Below are 27,709 nucleotides of genomic sequence, written 5' to 3'. Positions count from 1 at the left end.
CAGATCTGTTTAAGGTCTAAGTAAAAGCCTGGAAGCTTTGTTTTAATAACTGCGTAACTGCTGTTTAATAGTGATTTGATTTTAATAAGGAGACAAGACTTAAGAGTTACGTCTACACAAGCCCATTCAAACGTCTTCAGATTTTCCTGCTGTTTGTCGTGTGTTAAGGAGATAAAAAGGACAGAACATTCTAAAGGGGGGGGGGGGGGGAAGACGAATAGTACACACACACCTCTTGCAAACAGCTATTCAGCTTTGTGACCAGATCTTTCCCTTTGTGACCAGAGCCTTCCCGACTCTATCCCTGCTCAAGCCCGGCAAGCCCTGGGAAAGGGAAGTCTGTCTGGTCGCTCGGAGCGAGGCGTCGGGGTTGCTGCTCTCCCCAGCCTGGCTGGGTGCCAGCTCAGCCAAGCGGACCCTCACCTCCTGCTCCTCCTCCTCTTCTCCCCGCACTGGGACGCTCTCGCTCACTGCTCGGCCCCAGCACTAGTGCCCCTGAGCCTGGGAAACAGGACACTGATGTCGGGCTCCTCCACCCACTCGGCCTAGATCCCCGGGGGACCCCTTTCTCCCGTAGCCCAGTGCCAAAGGAAAAAGGGGTCGAAGCGGGCGAAAACCGTCATAACCTCCAAACAGTCCTCGCCCCTGCGGAGCCAGCCCTGGGACCCGACTCGGCTCTTCACACCCACCTGCCTGCCCCGGCGGCCCCCGCGCCGGCTCCCGCGGCCCCGCCGCCCCCAGCTCCCGTTCCCGGCCGCAGCGCCATCTTTCTCCGGGCCCGCCGTCGCCACCTTACAAGCGGCTGTCAGCTGAAGACAGCCACTTCCGGGGCAAAAGCCAGCCCCACCAAGCCGCGAACTCGGCGACGGGGCGGGGCCTGCGCCCACGTGATCCCCCGCGCCACAGAGGCGGAGGCAGGGGCGGCGGCCGCGCGCTCTCTCCCCGTGACTCAACCGCCCCCCGGGGTCCTCCACGTGTGTTTCTAGTTCTGAGCCTGTCTGGGCGGCTCGGGTAGCTGATTCATTGTCTGGCAAGGCTCTCTGCAGGGCCCGGCTGGCGGCCCAGCGGTAAAGCACTGTCGTTCCTCAGTTTGAAAAAGCACCTTGTTGGTTAGTGAAGAGAAGATCGAATCCTGCTTTGAAAACTGCAATGATGAGTGCACGGGTATTCCTTTATGATTTTTACCCGTAAAGAATAGATGGATCCTGGACGCTCCTTTGATAGCTTCACAGCGCTGATGAGTGATCATCTCTCTCCCCCAGAACCCGGCAGCTTCCATTTGGTACCCACCCCAGAAGATGCAGGTATTTAAATTTTAACTTAGTAAAGCAGCCTAACGCACATATATAAACCTCCAACGTGCTTGTGTTTGGTTCTGCCATCAAGCCACCCAAAATCCGCTTTCCCTGTACTTGCAAGCAGGGCAAAACAACGGTGTTTGGAAAGCAGGTCATCATTATTCTGAACCCAATTGGGCATATTTTTACTTTTATTTTTTTTCCCCTGTGCGAACTACTGTGAGTAAAATACAAAAGTCCAGTGTAAACTTTTTCGTCTTAAAGCAGTTTGCTTATTAGCAAGTAGTGGATTAATTATAACTGGCTTTATCTTTCACTCTTGCCTCAGGTGTTTTACAAGGAAACCACTTTTTTTTTTTTTTTTTTTTTTTTTTTTTAAGGTTTATTTTTGAGAGAGAGCACGAGCACACGCGGAGCTAGGGAGGGTCAGCGGGAGGAAGACAGAGCATCTGAAGCGAGATCTGCTCACTAAGCAGAGAGCCCGATGCCAGTCTGGAACACACGAACTGTGAGATCATGACCTGAATGTAAGACGGATGCTTAACTAAGCCACCCAGGTACCCCCAGGGAAACCATTTATAATAGTTATCCTTTATTGGGCACAAATCATTGGTGGGGAGCCTTACTGCATTTTTTCAAATCCTCAGTGGCCCTAAGAGTTAGTATTGGAATTTTACAGGTGAGAAAACCAAGGTTAAAAGAAGTTGTAATTTGTCCAGGTCATAGAGCTGCAAAGCAGCAGCACCAGGATTCAAGCCCACGTTTCACATAAAAGTCCTTGCTCATTTCACTAGACCAGCTATTTGTTATCACCTGTTCTCTTTTCATAACTAATTTCATTCCTCCTCTTTAGGTGAAACTGAAATTTGTGTAGCATATAGTTCCAAATGACATAAATATGCTAAGTTCAGTATGAATCCACTGACAAACCAAGTTGATACAAGTTGATGTCGCCACTGTTATTTAAGGATGGGTAGTTACACAGAAGAAAATAGTAAAAAAAAAAAAAAAAAAAAAAAAGGAAATAAAGTCAAATGAAGGGACTATATGAAGGATCAAGATGTGATCTCTTGGGGCGCCTGGGTGGCGCAGTCGGTTAAGCGTCCGACTTCAGCCAGGTCACGATCTCGCGGTCCGTGAGTTCGAGCCCCGCGTCAGGCTCTGGGCTGATGGCTCAGAGCCTGGAGCCTGTTTCCGATTCTGTGTCTCCCTCTCTCTCTGCCCCTCCCCCGTTCATGCTCTGTCTCTCTCTGTCGCAAAAATAAATAAACGTTGAAAAAAAAAAAATTTAAAAAAAAAAAGATGTGATCTCTTGTTTCTGCCTGGATACTTTGTTCTCCTTTGCCTGTGGATTCCTACATCTGCTAGACTCAGCACAGGATGTCAGCCTTCCATGACATGTTAGATGCCAATCCTCCCTTGCTTCAGCACCTTGGCCTTACGTCTAACACAACATTTGCCACACTATTTGTTCCCTTACTTTATAGCCACTGCTACACTCTAAGGGCACAGACTGTGTTATTAAGCTTTGTATTCCTCACCAAATATATCATGTTTGTTTAAGGAGTATTTGGCAGGAGTTTGTAACATATCAGGCACAGAGCTGGGTCCTTCCAATGTTGAGACATAGTTGGTATTACCCCCATTTCATACATGAAAAAACAGAAGCTCTGAGAAATTAAAGAACCTATTCAAAGTCACACAGCTGGCAAAGAGGTGGCACCATCACAACTACCTCCAGGATATATAGTGTCAAGGATGTGTTTGCAAGAACAGAGAAAAATCACATGCTTGTAAGTTATTTTTTTGCACCTTATAGCAAATGGTCTCCATTTACATAAATTCTGAAGGTGAACAATTTGTCTCATTTAAAATACTCAAGTTGGAATCTACCTGTTCTGACTTTTGAATAAAAGGCTGACAATAAAGGAAATTATTAAGTGTAATTCAAATGCTACTAAGCTAAGATTATTTAAATTATAGTACTGTAGGGGCGCCTGGGTGGCGCAGTCGATTAAGCGTCCGACTTCAGCCAGGTCACGATCTCGCGGTCCGTGAGTTCGAGCCCCGCGTCGGGCTCTGGGCTGATGGCTCAGAGCCTGGAGCCTGTTTCGGATTCTGTGTCTCCCTCTCTCTCTGCCCCTCCCCCGTTCATGCTCTGTCTCTCTCTGTCCCAAAAAAATGAATAAACGTTAAAAAAAAATAAAATAAAAAAAAATAATAAATAAAAAAATTAAAAATAAATAAATAAATTATAGTACTGTAGTAGTACTGATAATAACTAGCAATCTTCTCAGATGCCACTCTAAGTACTTCACATGTATGGAGTTGATTTTTTATTCCAGCTGTACAAAACTAGCAACTAAGAAAAATCTGCTAAGAGTGAATAGTTTCCATCACTATATAACCTTAATTCTTTAGCTTTGGCAGAGACCTGTTTACTAAATGGATACAGGGCCATAAAACCTCAGGAAAGACAAGCTGTAAGAGAATGCAGCCACAGGTATATCAGGTAACAGGAACATTCTTCCTTATCAGGATAAAGTGTTTATCAGTTTTCGAGCAAAGTAATCTTGAATGGAAAGAGACAGGAAAGGGCATGATTAAGTGATAGAAAATGGAAGAAAGAAAGGGAGAGACTGACCATAATCTCGCAGTTGCAACACTATGACAAGTAAGCTATAAGCTATCTTACCAATGAGGTAGAAGGATATTTAATAGACCAAAGAATTTAAAATCCTAGGGAACTTGAATAATCAGCCACAGAAGAGGCTGTTTGTTGTGGCTCATGCCACAAAAGGCCATCAACAAAGTAAGAAATAGTAAAATAAAGAGAGCAGTAGATGGTTTAATCTTGGTAGACAGCCTGTGCTGCTTCTTGTCCAGCACCCTCCCCTCCTCAAAAAGTGAGGGTGGAATGGGTGGTGGTGGTAGAAAGGGGCATTCAGTCTCAAGGCTTTACTTTTTTTTTTTTTTTTTTTAATGTTTATTTATTTTTGAGACAGAGAGAGACAGAGCATGAACGGGGGAAGGTCAGAGAGAGGGGGAGACACAGAATCTGAAGCGGGCTCCAGGCTCTGAGCTGTCAGCACAGAGCCCGACGCGGGGCTCGAACTCACGGACCGTGAGATCATGACCTGAGCCAAAGTCGGACGCTTAACCGACTGAGCCACCCAGGCGCCCCTCAAGGCTCTACTTTTAAATCTGGTTCCAGATGACTCTCCACAGCATACATCACACCTTCCTTCATACTTGAAGGGAAAAATCCTTAAGAGTTCACCACATTTGGGTGTTAATTTTAGCATAAGCTTTTGTTCTTCTATAAGAAGTATCTCTCTGGATTCAAACCGCAGAAATGTCAATGAATGTTATTTCCATTGTGTAATCAGTCAAAAGTCACCTACAGATTGAAATTTGACATGATGCATTGATAGTTTAGGATCATTTTTCATCAGTCCCATGTTCTTGTAGTTGCTTTCAAATGTTACAGGTGATTACAGGATTTGAAGTATTCCATGAAAACAACATTCATGCTGGGATCATTAAACTCCATTTCTGATAAAGTCTTTTAGAAAGTTGGTTTTTAACTTTTGTCTTCAAGAGCTACTTTCTTCTTGCTGTTCTGACCAGTGACCTTTTTCCTGTGACAAGAAAATTAAAGAAAGTTGAATCTAACATTCTAGATATACGTACTGTCTAAAACTCTGCCAGTTTAATAAACGTTTCCTGAAGCCTACTGTATAATCAAGTACATGAGGCACTAGGAACACAAGGATGCATTAGATGTGGTTTTTGCCCTTTAGAAAACCACAACCCCCTAAGTAAGACAGAACATCACAGGAAACCACACTACAACATGGTATAAAAGACAGCCTGACTGTGGCCTAATAAGGGTTCACATTGATTAAGAGCTAGATACTGCTATAAGTGCTTCATATGTATCAACTCAGATAATCTCCCAAACTTATGAAAAAGATTCGATTTTTACCCTTATTTTATGAGGCAAAGGGGTTAACTTGCTGATTATCACACACTGGTAATTAACGTTAAATATGAACCCTGACTGTCTGATTTTAGAGTTTGATGAATCCCATCAATTAGGTGTTTAACAAAGAAAAAGGAAAAAAGTTTTGAGAAGATAACCAATGTTTTCATACTATAGTTTAGTAATGCAAAGCTCCTGGATGTATACTAACTCATTTAATCCTCAACCAACCTTGAGTAGCAGAGTTGGCAATGATTTACATACTTATTTCCATCAGACATAGGGATAAGTGACTTGTCCAAAGTCACTAATACCCCAAGAACAGGTGGTATTAGAGACAGTTCTTCTGACTCCAAATCCAATTTTTCCCTCCACTATACCAGATTGAGTTTATAAGGACTAAAGTCAGGTCCACTAGGCAACAGGATTCAGGTTGATATGGAAAGCTGGGCCTGAAGATATGAACTTCAGAGTTATCAGCAAGGTGTGGGTAGGGTCATTAAAGGAACATCTAGTGTTGGGTCTAGGGTCATCTAGGGTCATTAAAGAAACACCAAAAAGGTGAGCAAGGGTCAGATCAGGTGTTGTTTACATGCTCTATGAAGGATGGCTTTTAAATGTAAGGACAACGGAGACAGCCATAGCATTGTACATGGGGGGCTGCAATGATGAGATTTATACCAAGTGTCCTCAAAGTCTAAAAGCACAGCTTGAAGCTTTAACACCTCAAGTGTAAATGCTACAGACTTAAAAAATCAACAAAGTATAATTCTTTAAAATACTGAAGTTTCTTATTAACATTCAACATAGCCAGCATCTTATACTCCAGTTGATTTCTGACTTTTGTTAAAACTTTCATCAGCTGCTGCTCAGTGCCTGAAGAGATTACATTTTTAATTCTTACTTTAAGATCACTCAAAGAATAAGGTTCTGATGCATACACAACAGTTATGATACAGCCCACCACAAGAAAACGTCTAACAAGACAGGTTAGGTGACCAAGGTGGCCAAGCAGGGTGACTGTTTCTACCAATCCACTGGTTTAAGTGTTACCCAGAACTGCTGCCACAAAAAAATTTAAAAACGTATTAAGAATTAACAAAAATAAGTACAAACAAAATGTTTTAAGTTTTCAAATGACACTTTTGTAAGTTTGTAGCATTTATTTTTACCAAGTTATTAAAGCTTAAAACTTCACTAAAACTTTGGGACACTGTGTTCACTCTATATACTTGAGCCAAACGTCACTTTCTCATAGTCAATACAAAATGTCAAGTAAGACTTAGAAGGAAAGTGCAATGCCAGTTTTCATGCCTGTCTCTTTTATATGGCCTAAATGTTACCTGTCCTTAAAGACAGTTCTACCTCCTTGAAGCTTTTTGTAATGACACCAATTCAAAATATTTCTCATCTCTAAACTTTTATTTAAAAATTATTCTCTAGGGGCGCCTGGGTGGCTCGGTCGGTTAAGCATCTGACTTCGGCTCAGGTCATGATCTCACGGTCCGTGGGTTCGAGCCCCGCGTTGGGCTTTGTGCCGACAGCTCAGAGCCTGGAGCCTGTTTCAGATTCTGTGTCTCCCTCTCTCTGTGACCCTCCCCCATTCATGCTCTGTCTCTCTCTGTCTCAAAAATAAATAAACGTTAAAAAAAAATTTTTTTTTTAAATTATTCTCTAATTTTTTTCATATATACTAATCTCCTTTCCCTAACTCTAGGAAAGGAGCCTCATTTTATAATCATTCATTTACACAAGCACCTGGCAGGAGAAAAGGTACTTGGTAAATGCCTACATTTTATATATATTATATATTAACTGGTACCAGTAGAATTTGAAGTGTCATTTTCCTTCAATAGTGTAAAGAGTAGCATTGATTAGCATGGTTTTGACTACCCCTATCAAAAGGTAGTCTTGTGTGTGCCAAAAAAAATCAATGCTTTAACATCCTCATAAAACTCAGCTAAACCACTACAAATTTACCCAAAGCATATTTTTTAGAGGTGTTACAGTGTGCTTCAGCATAAGCCTAAGATCATACTGAAATCCTGCCTGAATAGGGAACTTCAGGGACGACTCCATCAATGTGAGTCAATAGCCCTAACTGCCTCAGCAAATGTCCTGGTGTAGGCTGTGTGGAGGTGGTGGGCAGTGCAATCCTAATTCAAAGTGAACTGAAATCATACTTTCAAAGATAGAAAAAACCTGATTATTAATATACAAATACAGAAAAATTCCAAGATTGAATCATCCAAGTTCCCAAATCACAGGCAACCTAAGATGTATTACTTTTATCACATTCTATATAACAGACCTGAACCTATCAATTCTACCTCAAAAAATTTATCCTAAGGAAAAATAGCGCCTACTATATGACAGAGTCGAACAGCAACTTTTCTCTTCATATACTTACTGTTTATTCTTAGCTTTTTCTAAGAAATATTTTGGAGTTGTACTAATGCTCTCCCTTTCCAATGGCTTCTTAATCATCTTTTTCTTTTGTTTGCTGAAAGTTACAAAGAGAGGAAAGAATTAAATTCAGTGGAACTTAATCAAAAATAGCTAAAGCTAAAACTGGTTTTGATTCTTGATCATAAAAATTCACTTTTTAATCTACTTACGGGTTTATGATGACACTGTATCCACTTTAAAATGCCAAATTACCTAATAGCATTTAGAGAGGTAACCCAAAGGGATGATAAATTCAATTTCTTAAAAAGCCACTGAATATAATTAAAATATGTCCTGTGTCACACTTACAGCCTGTGCCAACAAGCATTACAGTTTGATTTTGAGCAACTGTTTTCTATTAGTGCTATGAACTAAAATCAATTCTAAGCATATTTCGTCACTTACATTGAATAATTTTTTAAAAATCTGAATACTTAATGTTTCATGAATGAAAAAACTGACAAGGGAAGAAGATATAACATTCACAGATATTAAAAAGGAATTAACTTTTATTTTAAAATTTCTAAAAGTAGTAGTATTGCTAGAACTGTAATTGTAAGAGTGTGAAAGCAAGAATGCATACAGAGAGAGCGAAAGAGAGGGAGAAGATCTAGGTAAATTCAAGACTGTACCTTGGTAGTTTTTGGAAACCTTTTATGTATTCTGGTACAGGACATCCAGCCTGCTGTATAACATTGGCAACACTGAAAAAGGAACCCATAAGCATAAATCTGTATAAACCCATAAAGCATTAAAGTGATGTTTATGCATTAAACCCTCTGTGCAACTCAAGAGGAACTAAAACTACACACAAAAAACTAATGTAGTATAGTGTTCTGCTATGAATTACCACCAGATGTAATCACACTGAATTAGAACTATCTGCTGGACTGAAATCCATGTGACGATGAGGAATTTTATCTAGCAGCTATTTCTCCTCAACATTTATCAAGCCCTAAAAAGCTACTAAACCCGATCCTGGATGAGGCATGAACTAAAGAAGGCACAAATTTCAATTTATTAGATACTAGTGCTTACTTGGCATTATCTTAGGCTTTTCACGTACATAATAACTTATTCAACATACACAACAACCCTTTACTAATGAAATACTATCATTATCCCCATTTCCCAGATGGAAAACTGAGAGGCATAGTTATGTTGATATGGAGGTCATCATATTCACATGCTTGGAGTTACTGAGGTGACTGTAGATCAATCTAGGCTGTTGGAATATACTACTCTACACATGAACTTGTGAAAAGTCTGCTCAAAGTGAATCCAAGGCTGCCAGAGCCAAGGTTCAGAAGGCACAAATTGAACAGATCAAAGTACAAACTGCCTTTGGCCATAACTCATTTCTTAGAAATGTGAAGTGCTATCAATTATCATGAGTCTAAATTCACTGTAGGCAGCTAAAATGTAGGAAACTCCGCTTTTATTTTAAAATCTATGATGATGGGCTAAATTAAGACCCAAGCTTCTAAAAATATATCATATGTTACCCAGGCTTCAAGGGGCTGCAACTGAATAATATTGGAATATGTTACTAAAATAGTTTTTCCTAGGACTAAACATAAAATTCCATATGCCCCTAAGATTAAAGGGAAGGATGCACCATGGTTAAGGGATAATTTTGACTGGATGACAAGACTCAGGGGTTAACTTTATTCACTAAACCAAAAACCTCACTATTAAATTATAAGTAATATTAACCAATGGCTATTGGGAGAATCCTGAGTCTGAAATTTAACAATAATTTAATAACTCCATTATGAGTACTTCCAAAATCTAATAATGGATAGGCAAAATCAAGGCCCTTTGATCATTTTTCCCCTGGTCATGGCTAAAATCTGGTTGACTAACACCATAACAGAATTTGGGACCTGACCATCTTGTAATTATCTGTTATTTGTGTGTGCATATACTTATGAAGTGATCTTTGCCATCTTAATACTAAGTTATTTTTCCTAATTTACCTTCTTAATAATGGCTTATCATCCTCAGTGAAAAATGTAACAGCTTTTCCTTTATGCCCTGCTCTTCCAGTTCGACCTAAGGAAAAAAAAAATCAGACCATAAAAACACTTTTCTGGGGAAAGGGAACTTCAAGATTTACATATAAGGCCCTGGCTTTTCACTAAAATGAGCACTAAAAAAATAAGCACATTAGAAGACAACAGGAGGCATTAAAATGAGTGGTGCCCAACGGTGGTGGCAGGGGTGGGGACAGGAGACACAACTCACCGATCCTGTGGATATATTCCACTGAGCTGGTTGGAAAGTCATAGTTGATCACCAAGTTCACACCTTTAAAATCAATCCCTCTGGCTAGCAAGGCTGTACAAATAAGAACCCAGATTTTTCCAGCTCTGAAGCTGTGGACTGTGTTATCTCTCTGTTTAATAAAACATGTGTTATATGTTTTAGTACCACTCTGGGAACAGAAAACAAGTACTTCATAAATTTCATGCCAATATTTTAAAATTTAGTCGTTCTTTATCATTTTCAAAGTACACATTTGGCTTTACCTGTTGCTGTGTTCTCTCAGCATGAATAACATCCACATTTATACCTTCATATATGAGCTCATGAAATAGTTCTTTAGCCCTTTCAATGGACTGAACAAAAACAAGAACGGGTGGGTTGAAACCCTAAAAGAAAGGCAAAAATCAGCACATATAACCCATAATCAAGAATAAAATCACAGTATCTCATATGATTTTAGTTCATAAAAGCACTAAATTCAATTTAATGCACTTTTTATTGCCAATTTCTCAGATCAGTGGTCTACACCTGCTTCCATCTTCACCATCCATTCTCAGCTTGAACTCTTATTTCATCTTGCCAATTCCAGTAATATCTAATTAATCCCCTTTACTCTTTTACAATGATAGATGCCCACTCCTTAAAACAATCATCTCTTGGCTTCTGTGCCTCAGAGATTTTTAAATTCTGCTAAAATGTATTAACTCTCTTTTTAATTCATTGTTTATCCTAATTGTGGGTATTCCTCCAAAGCTTAAGTCTTTGGTTCTCCGGTCTCTCAATATAACCGCTATCTTATTATGTTAGACAGAATCTGTTATCAACTACCAGCTCTAACCAGATGTTTACATTTCTATCATCAAACCCCATGTCTCTTTCAAACCAGCTTTCTATATTTTCAACTGCTGTATTAGGGCTTAACCTTTTTTTTTTTAATTTTTTAAATTTTTTATTTTTTTAACGTTTATTTATTTTTGAGACAGAGAGAGACAGAGCATGAACAGGGGAGGGGCAGAGAGAGAGGGAGACACAGAATCTGAAACAGGCTCCAGGCTCTGAGCTGTCAGCACAGAGCCTGATGCGGGGTTCGAACTCACGGACCGTGAGATCATGACCTGAGCCGAAGTCGGATGCTTAACCGACCAAGCCACCCAGGCGCCCCAGGGCTTAACCTTTCTACTTTGGTTCACAAACTCCCCTTTTGGAATCTACCGAGGCTATGAAGCTTTCTAATAGGCAACCATGCATTCACACAAAATCTGACATATCATCAGAGGGTTTACAGACTTCCTAAGGATCAGACATGGCTAGAGATCCCTGATGTATAATCTCTAGGTTGAGTATCCATGTGGAAAACCTTAAATTTCCTAGAGCCAAATGATATCTTTAAGAATATTGATGAAACTAATGCACAAGCATCATGTGCCAAGCACTATTGTAAACGCTATATTTATATTAACTCATTAATACTAAAACTATTCCCTGAGGGAAATATTATTATTTCCATTTTATACATGACAAAGGCATGAGGCTAATTTGCCTAAAGCGAGAATTCCAGTCCAGGTAGTCTGGCTCCAAAGTTGAAGCTCTTCACCCCTTCTATAGTCACTGGGTACTTGCAAACACCTTTCCCTTTCATCCTCCAACTACTCTTAATTTTCCACCACTGAGGCTGTCACCCTCATTTCCCTCATTTATTTCCTCCTCATCTCTAAGCAGCCTAATTTAACAACGTACTAATTGGTTTCCTTACTTTTAGTCACTGTTTAAGTAATTTTCCTTAAAATTCATTTCCTTAAAATGTCTGGTGGTTTCTCTTAAGGTGACCCCTACTTTCCTGTCCAACTTGATCTTTAAAAATTTTTTTTTTTTTTCAATGTTTATTTATTTTTGGGACAGAGAGAGACAGAGCATGAACGGGGGAGGGGCAGAGAGAGAGGGAGACACAGAATCGGAAACAGGCTCCAGGCTCCGAGCCATCAGCCCAAAGCCCGACGTGGGGCTTGAACTCACGGACCGTGAGATCGTGACCCGGCTGAAGTCGGACGCTTAACCGACTGCGCCACCCAGGCGCCCCCAACTTGATCTTTAATTCTCACCTTAAACTCTTTGCCTTAGACAGGTGACCTCTTCATGAGTCTCCCAAACCCACTGTGTTCATGTGCACTGCTTAGACTTTGCTCTAGCTACTCCTCCAACCACTAACTTCCCCCACCCTTTTATCTCACAGATCCTTCAAGGCCCACAGTAGTAGCATTTCCTCCATAAGGCTATCCCCAACCAATTCAACTCTCCCTCTTGGCCCCAGGAAGACTACAGGGATGCTTAAGAAAAATGCTTTTATGGGGCGCCTGGGTGGCTCAGTCGGTTGAGCGTCCGACTTTCGCTCAAGTCAGGATCTCGCAGTTTGTGAGTTTAAGCCCCACATCGGGCTCTGTGGTGACGGCTCAGAGCCTGAAGCCTGTTTCAAATTCTGTGTCTCCTCCTCTCTCTGCGCCCCCATGCTCATGCTCTGTCTCTCTCTGCCTCTCAATAATAAATAAACGTTAGGAAAAAAAAATTTTTTTAAGAAAAACCCTTTTATGACACTTTATTGCAAACTATCTTACACAAGTATATTTCTTTTATCCCCTAAAAAAGAACAAATTCTAAGGGCAGGGCTTAGGATTTCTATTTGTTTTATTATTCCCTGCCCTGACCCCTCATAGTTAACTTTTTAACTATGGCTTCTACTCAATACTTACTGAAGGGATAAAAAACTGTACTCAGTGTCCTACTCGTTCTACAGCGCTCCAGTTCTATGAGAAACCAGCAGAAGGATGGCGGGAGATGAAGGGAGCCAATACAGATGTGGAAGATGTGGAAAAAAGAGGCTTTCAGGGCAGGAGGTAGGTCTTTTCCTAGCCCACCCTGACCTGGAACAGAAAACTTAGCATATTCTAAGTGGTGAGCCCCCCAGCCTTGGGACAACAGTTGACCTAATGTGCTTACAAATTTACCACTGGATTACTAATATGATATAGGAATAGTGCTCAGCCTCCCACCAGTCATCTAAGTCTTGATGAGTTTCATCCAAATTCAAGAAGATAATCCAAATATACCTTTTTAACAAGTTCTCTCATGGCCAGAAGCTTCCCAGTCTCAGACCCAACAAAGAGAAGCTCTTGTTCTACAGTCTCTACTGCAGAATTCCTGAAAGGAAAACATACCTTGAAGATTGCAAGAACCAATTTTTGTTTCCCCACAGCCTGAATTCTAAATAAATGAAAAAACTTACAGATAACCCCCAAAGAATCAACCTTTCCATTGTCAATATAAGCATTTAATTATTTATACCTTAATCTGAAGACAAAATAAACCCTATACCCAAGGGGGGACTTGAACTCACAACCCCGAGATCAAAAGTCGCACAATCTTCCAACTGAGCCATCCAGGTGCCCCAAAGTTATTTTTAAATGTTTTATTCTAACTATAAATGTTATCTAAAGAAAATTTGGGGCACCTGGGTGGCTCAGTCAGTTAAGCGTCCAACTTTGGCTCAGGTCATGATATCATGATTCGTGAGTTTGAGCCCCGCGTTGGGCTCTGTGCTGACAGCTCAGAGCCTGGAACCTGCTTCAGATTCTGTGTCTCCCTCTCTCTCTCTGCCCCTCCCCTGCTTGCACTCTGTCTCTCACTCAAAAATAAACAACCAACTGTCCATAATTCTACCATTTTAGAATAAATTTTGACATTCTTTTTGTAGTCTGGTCAAATTTTCATGTATTTAATTACAAAAAAATTCTAAAAATAAAATTAATGGATCAAATAATTAGAACAATTTTAAGGTCGTTATTACTTGTCTGAGCTTTTTTTCTTAATGATTAGCAAGAGTTTTTGAGTAGACAGTTGGGGGGGAGGTATCTTAAGGCTTTATAAACATTGTAGGATGCTGTAGTACATTACACTATGTCATAACTATTTTTTCCCTTCTGTTGTCTGCCTTTATATTTATGGTGAATTTGTTCTGCTTTCTTTTTTTTTCTCAAGTTTACTTATTTTGAGAGAGAAAGAGTTATTTTGTGCAAGAGTGGGGGAGGGGCAAAGAGAGAGGGAGACCAAGAATCCCAAGCAGGCTCTGGGCAGTCACTGCACAGCCCAATGCCGGGCTTGAACTACAAACTGCGAGATCATGACCTGAGCTGAAACCAAGAGCCGGACATTCAACTGACAGAGCCACCCAGGTGCCCCTACTTTCTTTTTATATAACAGAAGTTTTAAGTTTAAAGTAGGCAGGGTATTTTTTATTGTCCCATTTGGCTTTTTTTTTTTTTAACTTAATATGGTATTATAAAGAACTTTTTCATAATAATTTTCATACTTATCATTTCTTAGGTTGCACAATATTCTATCAAGTGGCTATAATTTCCTACAACTTTTTTCTACTAGTGCACATTCACTTAGCATAAAATGCTCCCCCAAGTATTTTTTTAAAGGAATTATAAATCAAGGGGCTTGGTAATATCAGCTTTCTCCTCTGTCGTCCTACTTAATTAAGCCATCTAAGAAACTAAATCCCCTGGGTGGCTACAGAACTCAGGTCATGCTTTGTGGATGGGAAAAATCAACTGAATGACAGAAATACTAACATGACAACTTGAGAATCTCCCCTTGGATTATTCTAAAATAGAAAATGCTCAATCAATCTTGACTTTAAAGAATTCAGTAAAACTTTCCCTGTTATTAATCTAAGGCCAAACAACCTATCTCCTTGAATCTAAAAAAGAAAAGACTTGTATTAAAAAAACAAAAATCAGTGGATAACACAGAAGAACAATTACCTTGCTCCAATGGATACAGTGATGACATTGTCCAGGTTGAGTTTGCACCACTGCTCCACATCATATGCAAAAGTCGCACTGAACATAGCTCTTCTGACCTTATGGGATGTGCAGGCCAGGAAAATGGAAGCCAGCTGGTCTCTGAACCCAGTTTTGCCATCTTCAAACAGTTTGTCTGATTCATCTACCACCAGCCACTCAACACTAAGAAATAACAACACAATTTGTGGGTATTGAACTGGAAGATCTAAGACGCTTCACTAAATTGTGGGGACACAAGAAGTCAAACCATTATGCTCCTTCTCAGATCCACACATCATACCAGAAAAAGGTAAAAACAAGATAAACATAAAGTAGTGTTCTATTCTGTTAGCCTCAAAGAAAGGAGGTCCCAATAGCAACAACAGAGCTTCACATAGACCTTATAAACTCCATCACCACTGCTGAAAGCTATGAAAACATCTAAGGGAATTCTGTACTAACTGCTTATCAGAATCTATAACTTTCTTCTAGACCAGACAGTTATTTTCCTGTGTTTAATAAAAACCATTGTTCTCAGCACAAACACCGACTAGAAGTTGGTAGATTGCAAGCTCCAAAAGGCAATAATACAAGCAATCAAGGACAAAATATAACCAACCAAGTGAAAATACACATAAGAGAGATTAAAATGTTATCTGTACCTTGTTAAATCTATTCCTGGAGGATCCTGCTTTAATAAGTAGATTAGTCGATTTGGAGTAGTCACAAGAATATCTATAGGAGAAACAAATAGTACAGATTGTAAAAGCAAGATTCATCTCCCTCAAACTAGGGAATTAAGTTTCCTGAATTTCAGTGAATAACCTGAAGAGGGGAGAGGAGGGGGAGGTTATACTCGCTATCTTACTACACCAACACAAGTTCTTTCTTATTTGTAAACTAACATATATATTTTTTTAATCCATGATAGCACAAATTATGCTTACTCTCCTTTTATATTTGATCTGCCTACTCAACTTCTAAGAAGCAAGAACACTATAATCCAACAGTGTTATTTTCAAATACTTCATTTTGTTTTTCAGAAAAATCCTTTCTTTAAATGATATTTTACTTAGAAGCTCAAGATGAGAGACAGGTAAAAGCTGGTTTTCTGACTGATACAAGGGTAGGGATGTGAGCCATTCTTACCTGCAGAGTATTTCCATGGCAGATTAAAAATCAATAGTATAAGGCAGGGTTTCTCAGCCTTAGCACTACTGACATTATGGTCCAGATAATGTTTTGTTGTAGGGGACAGTCTTGTGCATTGCAAGATGTTTAACAGCATCCCTGGCCTCTACCTACCACAGGTCAGTAGCACCCCAGTTCTGACAACTTAAAGTGTCTCCAGATATTGCCAAATGTCCCTGGGGTGGAAGGTGGGTGGGGGCAAAATTGCCTCTGGTTGAGAATCACTGGTATATATTTATATAACTACTGAGTGGGAACGGGGAGATCTCTTTTAGCTTCTCTAAAAACCAAACTGATTGTGTGCATGCCTACATTTTTAAGAACTCTTAGGTGACAGAATATCTGTAATTTGCAAGTCCCTTGCATGCTCTACAGCTCAAACACGAATCCCTTACCAAACTTCTTAGATGATTTAGGTCCAAATTTCTTGGCTGCCACTGCTGCTTTGTGTATCATGTGTATCCTGAATCCTGTTCCCTCAGAGATTTTTACTAACTCTCGGTGAATCTAAAATGGAAAATGATAAAAACATTAGCTGCTAAGATACTTAAATGAGATGTATTGTCTTGTTTACATTATTAAAATAAATCTATTACCAACCCATGAATAAGTTATTTATTTATCTTAAAGTTTTATTTATTTAAGTAAACCCTATACTCAATGTGGGAAATTAAACCTATAATAACATGTACATTAACCTGGAATCTCGGCATTTTCTAATCTGCTATGTACTGTTTTTAGAACATAGTGCTATTATAAAACTATTTCATGCTTGGCATGTATTTTCTGTTAAGCACATTGGAAGGGTAGAACAGGTCACTGTATGTTTTTTTTTTTTCCTCTCAAAACCTGAGATGAGGTTTCATTCATCTAGGTGAGAAAAATACATTTTAGAGAGGAACTATATATTACCGTAGCCTAAGCTTAAAAGGTCTTAGAGCATTTACCAAAGAATCATTAATGTTAAAATCGTTGTTTTAGAACATCATAAAAAGACAAAAAACTTGCCCATGAACAGTAAGATACAGAATAGAGTGCCTGTACAGAATACTTGCCCATGCCAAAAAACAAGGACCTTACTCTTTTTGAGATCTTTTTATTACCCTCATAAAAGAAATGACTGAAGCAAACACCAAACCCATCCTCTTTCAAAGCTACAAGTCATACCTGGTTGGCAAGTTCTCGTGTTGGTGATATAATCAGGGCTCTGAAGCCTTTATTTGTGGGTTGTTTTAGTTGCATCAAAATGGGAATGCTAAAAGCCAAAGTCTTTCCAGATCCAGTAGGAGCAGAAGCCAGAAGTTCTCGACCCTAAAAACAAGGCATATTACATATAAGTACATAAACTTTTCAGAGCGTGGTTAAGTAATGCAACCAGCCACAGAAATAATAAAATAATCATAATGAATGCAGTCATTCATATTCCCACTGCTAATCTAACTTTTCCCACATTTGCTTTTCTAACATCATCCACCAGTGCCCCAGTGGAGTTTCTGAGCATTGCCACCAAATTCCATTTGAACTGGGTAAAGAATATGGATAACTAAAATCCAAAGATAATTCAAAACCTCAAGTATTTCCATTACTTCAATTTTTCTTTTGCACTAAACTCTTATCAAAGCAAAATTCTAAAATCAACTTTTCCCCCCAATATCAGTATTGCTCAATCCCTAGGGAAGATGTTTTTTTTTTTTTTTAAGTTTATTTATTTATTTTAAGAGAGAGCGAGTTAGCAAGTGAGTGTGGGGGGAGAGGCAGAGAGAGAATCCTAAGCAGGCTCCATGCCATCAGCACAGAGCTCAACTCGTGGCTTGATCTCATGAACCATGAAATCATGACCTGACCTGAAAATTAAGAGCCAGACACTGAACCAGCTGAGCCACCCAGACGCCCCTCCATAGCGAAGGTTTTAATAAATAACAGAATGGCTGAAGGTAATAAATAAAAACTGGCAATACCCTGAGTGACAGTAATTTATGTGACAGTCTTCAAAAAGTCACTATGATTTTAAAGCTTTAAGTTGCAACAGAAATAATCTTAAATGAAAATTAGAAGCAAATTTACTGTAATGTGAGTCAACATCATTCAAAAGTACTCTCACTTCAGTTCCCAAAGAAAACAGAAAGGACAAGTATGGATGAAAAGGTAACACATATCTTTTGGCTACCAGAACCAAAGGCCATCTTGGCTACATGCGGGGGGAAAAGTCAGCTCTCGTTAGTACAAAAAGAAACCTCAGAAAAATTTCATTTCCAAAACTCTTAAATTAATCCATACCTCTATCAATCAGTAGATAAACAAACTGTGGTATTTTCAAACAACAGAATTCTACTCACAAATTACTGATCAATGCAACATGGATAAATCTCAAAAACAATCTATGCAGAGTGAAAGAAACCAGAGATAAAAAAATAAAAATAAATAATGGACGATACCACTTATATGACATTCTAGAAGAGGCAAAACTAATATACATGCAATAGAAACTAGAACAGTGGTTACCTCTGGGCAGGAGTGAGGACTGAATGGAAAGGGCACAGAATTTTCTGGAGCAACAGAAATGTTACACATCCCCACTGGGGTGACAGTTACATAGGGTATGCCTTGTTGGAATTCACTGAACTGTGAACTTACAATGTATGCATTTTAATATATAAAGTATACTTCAAAGAAAAAAGTATTGGGGAAAAAAAAGTCAGGCTGTACAAGAATTCTTATTTCAGAAACAGTTCCTGGGAATTATAAATTAATCAGGGATGAATAAACAGAACAGTCCTTATCCTCAGAGGGTTTACACTCTAGAAAAATGCAAAAGGTAGACATAATTAGTATAAACATAGAGTAAAGTGTAAGATAAATGTGGTAAGAAAAAGAACACACTGAATACCTTGGAGAACTGGTGGTAGAGGAAACAGGGTTGGTAAAAGAAAAAGATCACATCGAATTATAGTGATATGGTGGCACAGACATTTGAGATGGACCTTAAAAGTAAAGGGAGGATTTCAACAGGGGGAGATAAGGTAGAAAGGAAAATTTCAAATATGGAAGAGAATGAGCTAATACACAGAGGAAGGAATGTTAGAGGCATCACAGACCTTCATACTCACATGCAGCATAACTGGAATGGCTTGCATTTGGATTGGTGTAGGCATCTGGAAGCCTGCATCTAGAATGTTCTGAAGTAGTCGAGAATTGATTTTATATTCCTGGTCAAGTTGCTGAAATGTAGCAATTGGGTCAGGAAGATCAGTTCCTTGGACATGAATTTTGTGTTTATTCCGGAAGAAGTTTATCTGAAAAGTGAAAGAAAGGGGTCACCATAACTATGGTCATATACTTTATAAGATGTTATAAAGCAACAGTAACAGTTTCCAGGATAAGCTTTAGTAGCATGAAACTTTTTGGTGAAATTCCAAGCACTAAAACATACAGATACTAGATATATTTCATGCTCTTTCAGAGACAGAAGACCTTCATAACAATAAAACCCATCCATCCACTTTCTTCATATTAATGTGTCAATACCATGAGTAATGTGTTATTCATATTAATATGCTACCATGATAATTATTAACTTGTAATTTTATATAAGCTTCTAGAAGGCAGAAATTGAATCCATCTAGTATTTTTCTTTATATGCCACTTAACCACACAAGTGCCAATGCTTTTTGATGATTTACTCTAAACTCTACTTATTAAAACTGAGGACCAAAAACAGAGTCTAGAGTGTTGATTTGGTTTATTTTCCATTCTCTGATAGAGAGCCAAATTCTGGATTCTGGGTTCCTGAAGTGAGCTGAACAATATCCTCCATCTGTAACATGGCAGGCGTGCAACAGACATGACAATGATATATTTGTTGTTTTTTCTGTATTCTACTCCCCCTAGTCCCAAGGTATAAAATAGGTTTCTTAAGATTTCTAACCCTCAAATCCCTGTCAGAGGAAATCTTTCTAAACCAGCTTAACAAAGATTAGGAAGGGGGAAAATTTTGTTTATCAAAGGGGATATGAAATTTAAAAAGATTCATTCCAAATACATTATCAATCTTGAAATTTGAACAGGTCAAGAAATTACATAGTATGTAGTATATAAATATAGTATACTATATAAGAATAGTGTGTATGTGTGTATACACACATACTGTATTCACTTTTACCAACAGAACACTCCAAGGACAAGGGAAAATTCACTATGTCAGAAGATCAAGTGGGGCTAAGACATTTTTCTAACCTTTTCTTTTCTGAGATTCTCCAACTTCCCTGAAGTTAGTTTATTTTCTCTTTTAATTTTTTTATCTTCAATTTTTGCTTCCACAGATGATATCCACTGTATAGAACCTTCTTCTTGAGAAGTAATTTCTAAAATATATATCAAAAAGTTAAAAAGATTTTAAATGCAACATCCTTTTTTTTTCTTAATGTTTATTTATTTTTGAGAGAGAGAGAGAGAGAGAGAGTGAACATGAGCAGGGAAGGGCAGAGAGAGAGAGGGAGACAGAGGATCCAAAGCAGGCTCCAGGCTCTGAGCTGTCAGCACAGAGACCAATGTGAGGCTAGAACCCATGAACTGTGATATCATGACCTGAGTCGAAGTCAGATGCTTAACCAACTGAGCCACCTAGGCACCCCTTAAGTGCAACATTCTTGACTGTAGCAAACAGGCCATAGCTTCACACTAAACAAAAGTAAAGCACTAGCTAATACAACTAGAGAAAAGAAAGTAATAAGAGGTATAAAAATTGGAAACGGAGAGGCAAGTTCTCTGTTGGTAAAATCAGAGCTCTGAAGTTATTTCAGCTGTGTCATATGTAGATGACTGTATACTTGAAAACAACAAGAGATCAAATTGAAAATACTTAAATAACAGATTCCAGGGGTGCCTCTGTGGCTCAGTCAGTTAAGTGTCTGACTTTTGATATCAGCCCAAGTCATGATCTCATGGTCCCTGAGATTGAGCCCCACATGGGGCTCTGCATTGACAACTTGGAGCCTGCTTGGGATTCTCTCCCCGCCCCCCTCTCTGACCCTCCCCCTCTTGCTCTGTCTCCAAATAAATAAAAACATCTAAAAAAATTTAAGAGAGATTTCAATGAGACAACCAGTTTTTCTGTATGTAACCAGTTAGAAAATAAATACTATGGGGGCGCCTGGGTGGCGCAGTCGGTTAAGCGTCCGACTTCAGCCAGGTCACGATCTCGCGGTCTGTGAGTTCGAGCCCCGCGTCAGGCTCTGGGCTGATGGCTCGGAGCCTGGAGCCTGTTTCCGATGCTGTGTCTCCCTCTCTCTCTGCCCCTCCCCCGTTCATGCTCTGTCTCTCTCTGTCCCAAAAATAAATAAAAAACGTTGAAAAAAAAAATTTAAAAAAAAAAAAAAAAAAAAAAGAAAATAAATACTATGAAAGAAAATATTTCATATGAAAATATGAAAGAAAATATAATAGCAATGAACACAGCATAGTAAGGACTACTGTAATATAAAGATAGCAATTCTCACTCTAACTAAAATTAGTTTAACGAAAAGTCATGACAGGATTGTTTTGGAAACCAGACTAGCTGACTTTAAAATTCATGTGGCAGACACCTGGGTGGCTCAGTCAGTTCAGTGTCTGACTTTTGCTCAGGTCATGATCTCATGATTCATGAGTTCGAGCCCTGTGTCGGGCTCTGTGCTGACAGCTCAGAGCCTGGAGTCTGCTTCGAATTCTGTGTCTCCCTCGCTCTCTCTGCCCCTCCCCAGCTTGAGCTCTCTCTGCCTCTCAAAAATAAACGTAAAAAAAAATAAAGTTCACATGGCAAAATAAATATGTAAGAATAACCTTAAGAATTCTAAGAAGAACAACAAGCAAGACCACTTCTGATATTTCTTTTAAAATTTTTTCACTTCACTGAGGCACAACTGACATACAATAAGTTGCATTTATTTGAGGTATAAATTTGAGAGGCGCCTGGGTAGCTTAGTCGGTTGAATGTCCGACTCTTGATTTCTGCTCAGATCATGATCTCACGGTTCATGGGTTTGAGCCCCGTGTTGGGCTCTGTGCTGACAGTGCAGAGCCTGCTTGGGATTTTCTCTCCCTGTCTCACTGCCCCTAGCCCTCTTGCACGCTCATTCTCTCTCTCAAAAATAGATAAATTACATTAAAAAAAGAGTATAAATTTGAGGAATTTTAACATATGTATACACCTGTTAAATCATCACCCCATTCAAGCTATACCCATCACCACCCCAAATTTCCTTGTGGCTCCTTTTAATGCACTGCTCTATCCCTAAGCAACCACATATCTGCTTTCTCACTAGAGATAATTTGCTTTTTCTGGAATTTTATATAAATGGAATCATGTAGTATATGCTCAATTTAGTCTGGCTTCTTTCACTCAGAATAGTTATTTTGAGATTCATCCATGTTGAGCATGTATCAATAGTTAACTTTTTTACTTATACGTAGCATTCCATTGTATGGATATACAAATTGTTTATCCTTCACCTATTGAAGGACATTTGGGTCATTTACAGTTTTTAGCTACTGAAAATAAAGCTGCTATGAACATGCGTGTACAAGTCTTCGTGAGGACATAGGCTTTCCTTTCTCTTAGGTAAATTCTTGGAGTGAAATACGTGCATCATATGGTAGGTGTATGTCTAACTTTTTTTTTTTTAATTCCTTTGTCAATTTCTACCCAAAAAGCCTACTGGAATTTTAACTGAGTTTGTTTTACGTTGATTCTACATTATCATTTTAGGGAGAAAATTTTTAGTTGAACAATCAAAGCATGATATGCCATGGGGCACCCAGGTGCCTCAGTCAGTTGAGCGTCTGACTCTTGATTTTGGCTCAGGTCATGATCTTAAGGTAGTAGGACTGAGACTCTCTACCTCTGTCCCTCTTCCACACATGTGTGCATGTGCTTTCTCTCTTTCTCAAACAAAAACAAAAACAAAAACATGGTGTGCCACACCACTCTGTACTATGCCACATATGTGCTAAGTTATATTTCTGGTTGCTTAACATTTGAATCCTTTTCCCAAATTTGTGGCTGGTCATTTTTTTTTTTTTTTCTTTTAACTAATGTTGGTGGAAGGCTTTGCAGCCAGGGAAGTAAAATGACTTTTATTGTAACACTGTAACAGCAAAACTGTGGAAACAAAGTAAATGTCCTTATACAAGGACTTGTCAAGTCAATTATGTAATAACATCCCTACAATGTGTAATGGCATACCCTATACTATGATTCAATGAACACAGCAGTGGACTTCCTGTTGATACAATGTTTCTGGTGGACAATTCCAAAATACCTAAATTTAAATCTATTTGTTAATCTATTTGAAATTAACAACAGATTAACAAATTTGTTAATCTATTTGAAATTCCACTTCTTTTTCTTTTAATGTTTATTTATTTTGAGTTTGAGAGAGAGAGAGAGACAGAGAGAAAGAGAAAGAGATCGCCAGTGCATACAAGCAGGGGAGGGGCTGGGGGAGAGAATTCCAAGCAGGCTCTACACTCAGCACAGAGCCCAACAGCCCAACGTGGGGCTCCATCTCAGGAACATGAGATCATGACCTGAGTTGAAATCAAGAGTCAAACGCTTAACCAACTGAGCCACCAAGGTGCCCCTGAAATTTCTTTTCTAAGAATTTATCAGATATAACCCCCACATACACACAAAGATAAGTGGAATGGCATTTATTGCCAACACGATAATAGCAAAAGTGAGGAAACAAACTAAATGTCCATCACAAAGGAATTTGTTAAATTGATTATGGAATGTACAATGGGATACTCTTTTGTTAAAATGAGAAAGGCAGTGCAATTCCTACTGGTTGCAAACAATCTCCAAAATATGTTGTTGTTGTTTTAACAAAGTGTAGGAGGAGGAAGGGTTCAGAATAGAATAACATATACAGTATGCTATTATTCAGGTAATAAAAGGAAGTATAATTATAATGAATATATATCTTTACAAAAATACATAAGAAAATGATTAATAGTGGTTGCCTCTGGAGAAATAGGGGACTGAAAATAGTGAGAAGAATGAGAAGATTTACTTCTAACCACTGTGTAACTTTTAAAAACCATGTATAAGGATTTTATTGAAAAAGGTAAATAGCTAGGAAACTTAACAGCTATAACGAAGAAGATACAGTACAGAGAAAAAAAAAAAAAAAACCCAGACCTATGAAAAATAGGCAAAGAGTAAGAACAGATGGTTCACAAATGTTGAAATGTAAATATCCACTAAAGCATAAAAAAATGCTCAACCTCACCAGTTATCAAGAAAATATAAACAAAAAAAGTTTCATTCATTAGATTGACAAAGAATTTAAGACCAGTAGTATCCAGCATTGACAAGGGTGTGGGAAGTCATTTTTCAGTATATGTTTACAGAAAGAAGTGAGCATACTCTTTCAGCCAGTGATTCTACTTTTGGGATGCTAATTACAGAAATAACAGGACCTATGGAGCACCTGGGTAGCTCAGTCCTTTGAGGACTCTTGATTTTGGCTCAGGTCATGATCTCTAGGTTCGTTAATTCAAGCCCCAAGTCAGGCTCTGCACTGACAGCTGACAGTGTGGAGCCTGCTTGGGATTCTCTCTCCCTCTGTCTCTGCCCCTCCCCACCCTCAAAAATAAGTAAATAAACATTTATTTAAATTTTTACTTAAAAAAAAAAGAAATAACAGGACAAAAGGATATATGTACAAATATTTTTTTTTTTTTTGGAGAGAGAAAGAGAGTGTGAGTGAGCAGGGGGAAAGGGGCAGAGAGAGAAAGAATCTTAAGCAGGCTCCACACTCAGTGCGGAGTCTAACTTGGAGCTCAATCCCACAACCCTGGGATTATAATCTCAGCCCGAAATCAAGAGTCGGAGGCTCAACCAATGAACCACAAATATCTAAGGCCCTCCACAAATATCTTTACTGTAACAATATCTGTAATGGGAAATACCTGGAAACAACCTGAATGCCATTAACTAATGGAATGACAGTATATTATCTGACCTTAAGCCTGTATTAATATTTTTGTAACTGAAAAAAAATAATAAAGAAGGAAAAAAAGAAACCAAGAACTAACCTGAAGTCATCATCTTCCTCTTTTTTTTGTTCTGCTCCCTCTTCCTTTCAGTTAGGCTTTCTTTTTTCTCTTCATCTTGAAGCTCCTGATGAGTTCTTGATGCTCCAAACTCACCTGGGACAGACTTCTTGTTTCCAAAGAAGTCCAGTCCCTGCAGCACCTCTGAAGAATCAAAGTCATATTTCCTTTTTCCTACCTAAAACCCAAAAAATTTAAAAAGCAATCTACCGACTGACATTGCTTTCACCCAAGCAGTATTGGCAAGTAAGGATGTGGGTATAATAACTCACCATCTTTTTTTACCCTTTCACCAAGGGTGAAAGGTGTTTGTTGAACTGACAAGTGTGTTTTGGGCAAATAGAACACAAGATGACAACTTTCCTGACCTTTTAACAGTAATAACAATCATAATAGCAGTTAACACATATATGCTTATCAGCATAACATCTATATGCTGTCAGGCAGATTTCTAAGCATGTTTGTATATATTAAATTACCTCAGCCTTCAACAACGGTAAGAGATAAACAGCGATATTACCAATGAAAAAATTCTCGGCATTTGGAGGTCAAACAACTTGACCAAGGTCTCAAAAGTATTTGGACCCCAAAAATCTGTCTCGAGTTCAGACTCTTAACTAACACCATACTGCCAGAGAAAGGTGAAACACACGTGTCGCCCAATGACAAGGTTGATACTTAAGATTTTCCATAATCGGGCCCCAACTAACTTCTCCTGGCTTATCATTCACCCGCCACTTCCCTATGTAAGATTCCCCATTTCTAAATCACTCTTCTCATAGGTAACTTTACACGCCATGAGGGTGTGGGAATAAAAAGACCCATGCCCACTAAAGCTATACGCACGGCAAGCCAACCTGGGTAGACTACAGTGAAAGAAACTGTTCTCTTCATTTTGGGTTAATTCTGTTTTTGAAATTCCTTTCCACCAGTTTTGGAGAAATAGCTACTTTTGAAAGGATTCTAATTGTGCTTTGAATACACTAGAAACCGGTGAGGGGGCAAGGGTTTCCGTGCCAGGCCCACCTAAGACTATAAAAGAGGAGTAAGAGTTCACTCGGAAGGCAGGACTTGACCGCATAGGTCTGCGCTCGAACCCAACGCAAAAAGAAGGGAAATGCCTCACGACCAGGCCACGGCCTCCGCGTGCCGGCTCTACCAGTAGCCAGATTATTTTCGGGCTCCTGCGCCTTCTCTGTTACTCAGACTTGTTGCTCTGCGCACAGTACCTGGAATCGCGCCGCGTCCGCCGAGAAACGTCTCACGTCGAATTTGGCCCCCACGCCAAGCCGGCGAAAGAGATCGTGAGCATCCATTTTTACCCAGACAGCTCCGCGACCGCAGAGCGCCTGCGCAGAGAACTTCTCCTAGAAAGTCTGGGGCCCGAGCCATGGGCGGAAGTGGTTGCGGGGGGGGGGGGGGGGGGCGGGGAGGAGGGGGCGGAGCCTGGCGATTCTGAGAGGCTGGATTGTATAGCCTGTCTTTGTTTGTTGATTAAAAAAATTATTTATCTGGGGCGCCTGGGTGGCGCAATCGGTTAAGCGTCCGACTTCAGCCAGGTCACGATCTCGCGCTCCGTGAGTTCGAGCCCCGCGTCAGGCTCTGGGCTGATGGCTCAGAGCCTGGAGCCTGTTTGCGATTCTGTGTCTCCCTCTCTCTCTGCCCCTCCCCCGTTCATGCTCTGTCTCTCTCTGCCCCTCCCCCGTTCATGCTCTGTCTCTCTCTGTCCCAAAAATAAATAAACGTTGAAAAAAAAATTAAAAAAAAAAAAAAAAAATTTGAAGAAAAAAAGTTGAAAAAAAAAATTATTTATCAAGATGCTCTTATGCCGGGCACTGTTCTAGACTTTTATGGGTAGTTTGGCGAACGACACCTTAAGATTCCCCACCTCAGGGGGCGCCTGGGAAAAAAAAAAAAAAAAAAAAAAGATTCCCCACCTCAGGAAACTTACATATAAGTGGAGACAAAATTGTTAACTAAGCAAGATAATTTCGAAAGTGAAAAGCGCTGTGAATGAAACAAGTAACAGTGTAATTGATAGAGAAAGGCACCGGGAGCAACTTCTAGGCAAATTAGTCAGGTTCATTCTGAAGAAGTGATATTTGAGCTAAGAGAAGGCAGTCTTTCCCAGATCCGGGAACAGCATTCCAGGTAGAGGAAACATGTATTTGAAGAAGGGGGGAAAAAGGTTTGAAACATTGAGGAAATAGAAAGGTCAGGGTGACTGGAGCCAAGCTGCAATGAGGAAGTGTAGTACAGATAAGGTTGGAGGGACAAATAGAAACCAGATCTCATTGAGTCGTATAAGGAGGTCATAGTAAGGAGTTTGGATTTTAATCTAAACTTGCTGTGAAGGTATTAATTATTTAATAATAATAATAATTATTATTATTATTATTTTTTGCTGCGAGAACATGATTTAGCATACTACATTATATTTATTTTCTTCATTGTATTTGTACTGTACAAAATTATTTACTTATGCATTGCCTCTCCCCGTTCTAGAATGAAAGTCCATGAGCACAGGAATCTAATTTGCTTCACTGCTGTATTCCCAGTTTCTGTGCACTCTTCAATAAATATTT

General features: G+C 39.3%; 2 protein-coding genes and 1 long non-coding RNA gene across 19 annotated transcripts in view; 1 reads left to right on the top strand and 2 right to left on the bottom strand.

Annotated features, from left to right (window-relative positions):
* Positions 1 to 840, bottom strand: part of SYNRG (synergin gamma) — an 88,427-nt gene extending 87,587 nt beyond the window's left edge. For all 17 annotated transcript variants that reach the window (XM_086686683.1, XM_086686685.1, XM_086686689.1 and 14 more), the window contains exon 1: positions 690 to 840. In XM_086686683.1, the coding sequence (XP_086542809.1) occupies positions 690 to 766 (77 nt within the window). In that variant the 5' untranslated portion in view covers positions 767 to 840. The remainder of the gene's footprint in view (positions 1 to 689) is intronic.
* On the top strand, positions 219 to 13,821 carry LOC147574207 (uncharacterized). The gene is made up of 2 exons (XR_015244009.1): positions 219 to 1,304; positions 12,788 to 13,821. It is a non-coding gene; the product is annotated as an uncharacterized LOC147574207 (long non-coding RNA).
* On the bottom strand, positions 4,331 to 26,477 carry DDX52 (DExD-box helicase 52). The gene is made up of 15 exons (XM_025916882.2): positions 26,354 to 26,477; positions 25,107 to 25,302; positions 20,265 to 20,392; positions 19,139 to 19,324; positions 17,199 to 17,342; positions 16,427 to 16,538; positions 15,503 to 15,575; positions 14,820 to 15,023; positions 13,101 to 13,191; positions 10,263 to 10,385; positions 9,979 to 10,129; positions 9,711 to 9,786; positions 8,364 to 8,435; positions 7,694 to 7,786; positions 4,331 to 4,939 (listed from the first exon to the last, which is right to left on the bottom strand). Exons 1-15 carry the CDS (start codon positions 26,438 to 26,440, stop codon positions 4,882 to 4,884), a joined length of 1,794 nt encoding a protein of 597 aa, XP_025772667.1. The 5' UTR covers positions 26,441 to 26,477; the 3' UTR covers positions 4,331 to 4,881.
* Positions 26,478 to 27,709: the final 1,232 nt, after the last annotated feature.

Source organism: Puma concolor, chromosome E1, assembly GCF_028749965.1.
Source record: "Puma concolor isolate L17-30 chromosome E1, mPumCon1.1.hap2, whole genome shotgun sequence".
Taxonomy (NCBI): domain Eukaryota; kingdom Metazoa; phylum Chordata; class Mammalia; order Carnivora; family Felidae; genus Puma; species Puma concolor.
The sequence above is the reverse complement of the archived record's forward strand: the minus strand, read 5'-3'. Positions and strand labels throughout refer to the sequence as shown.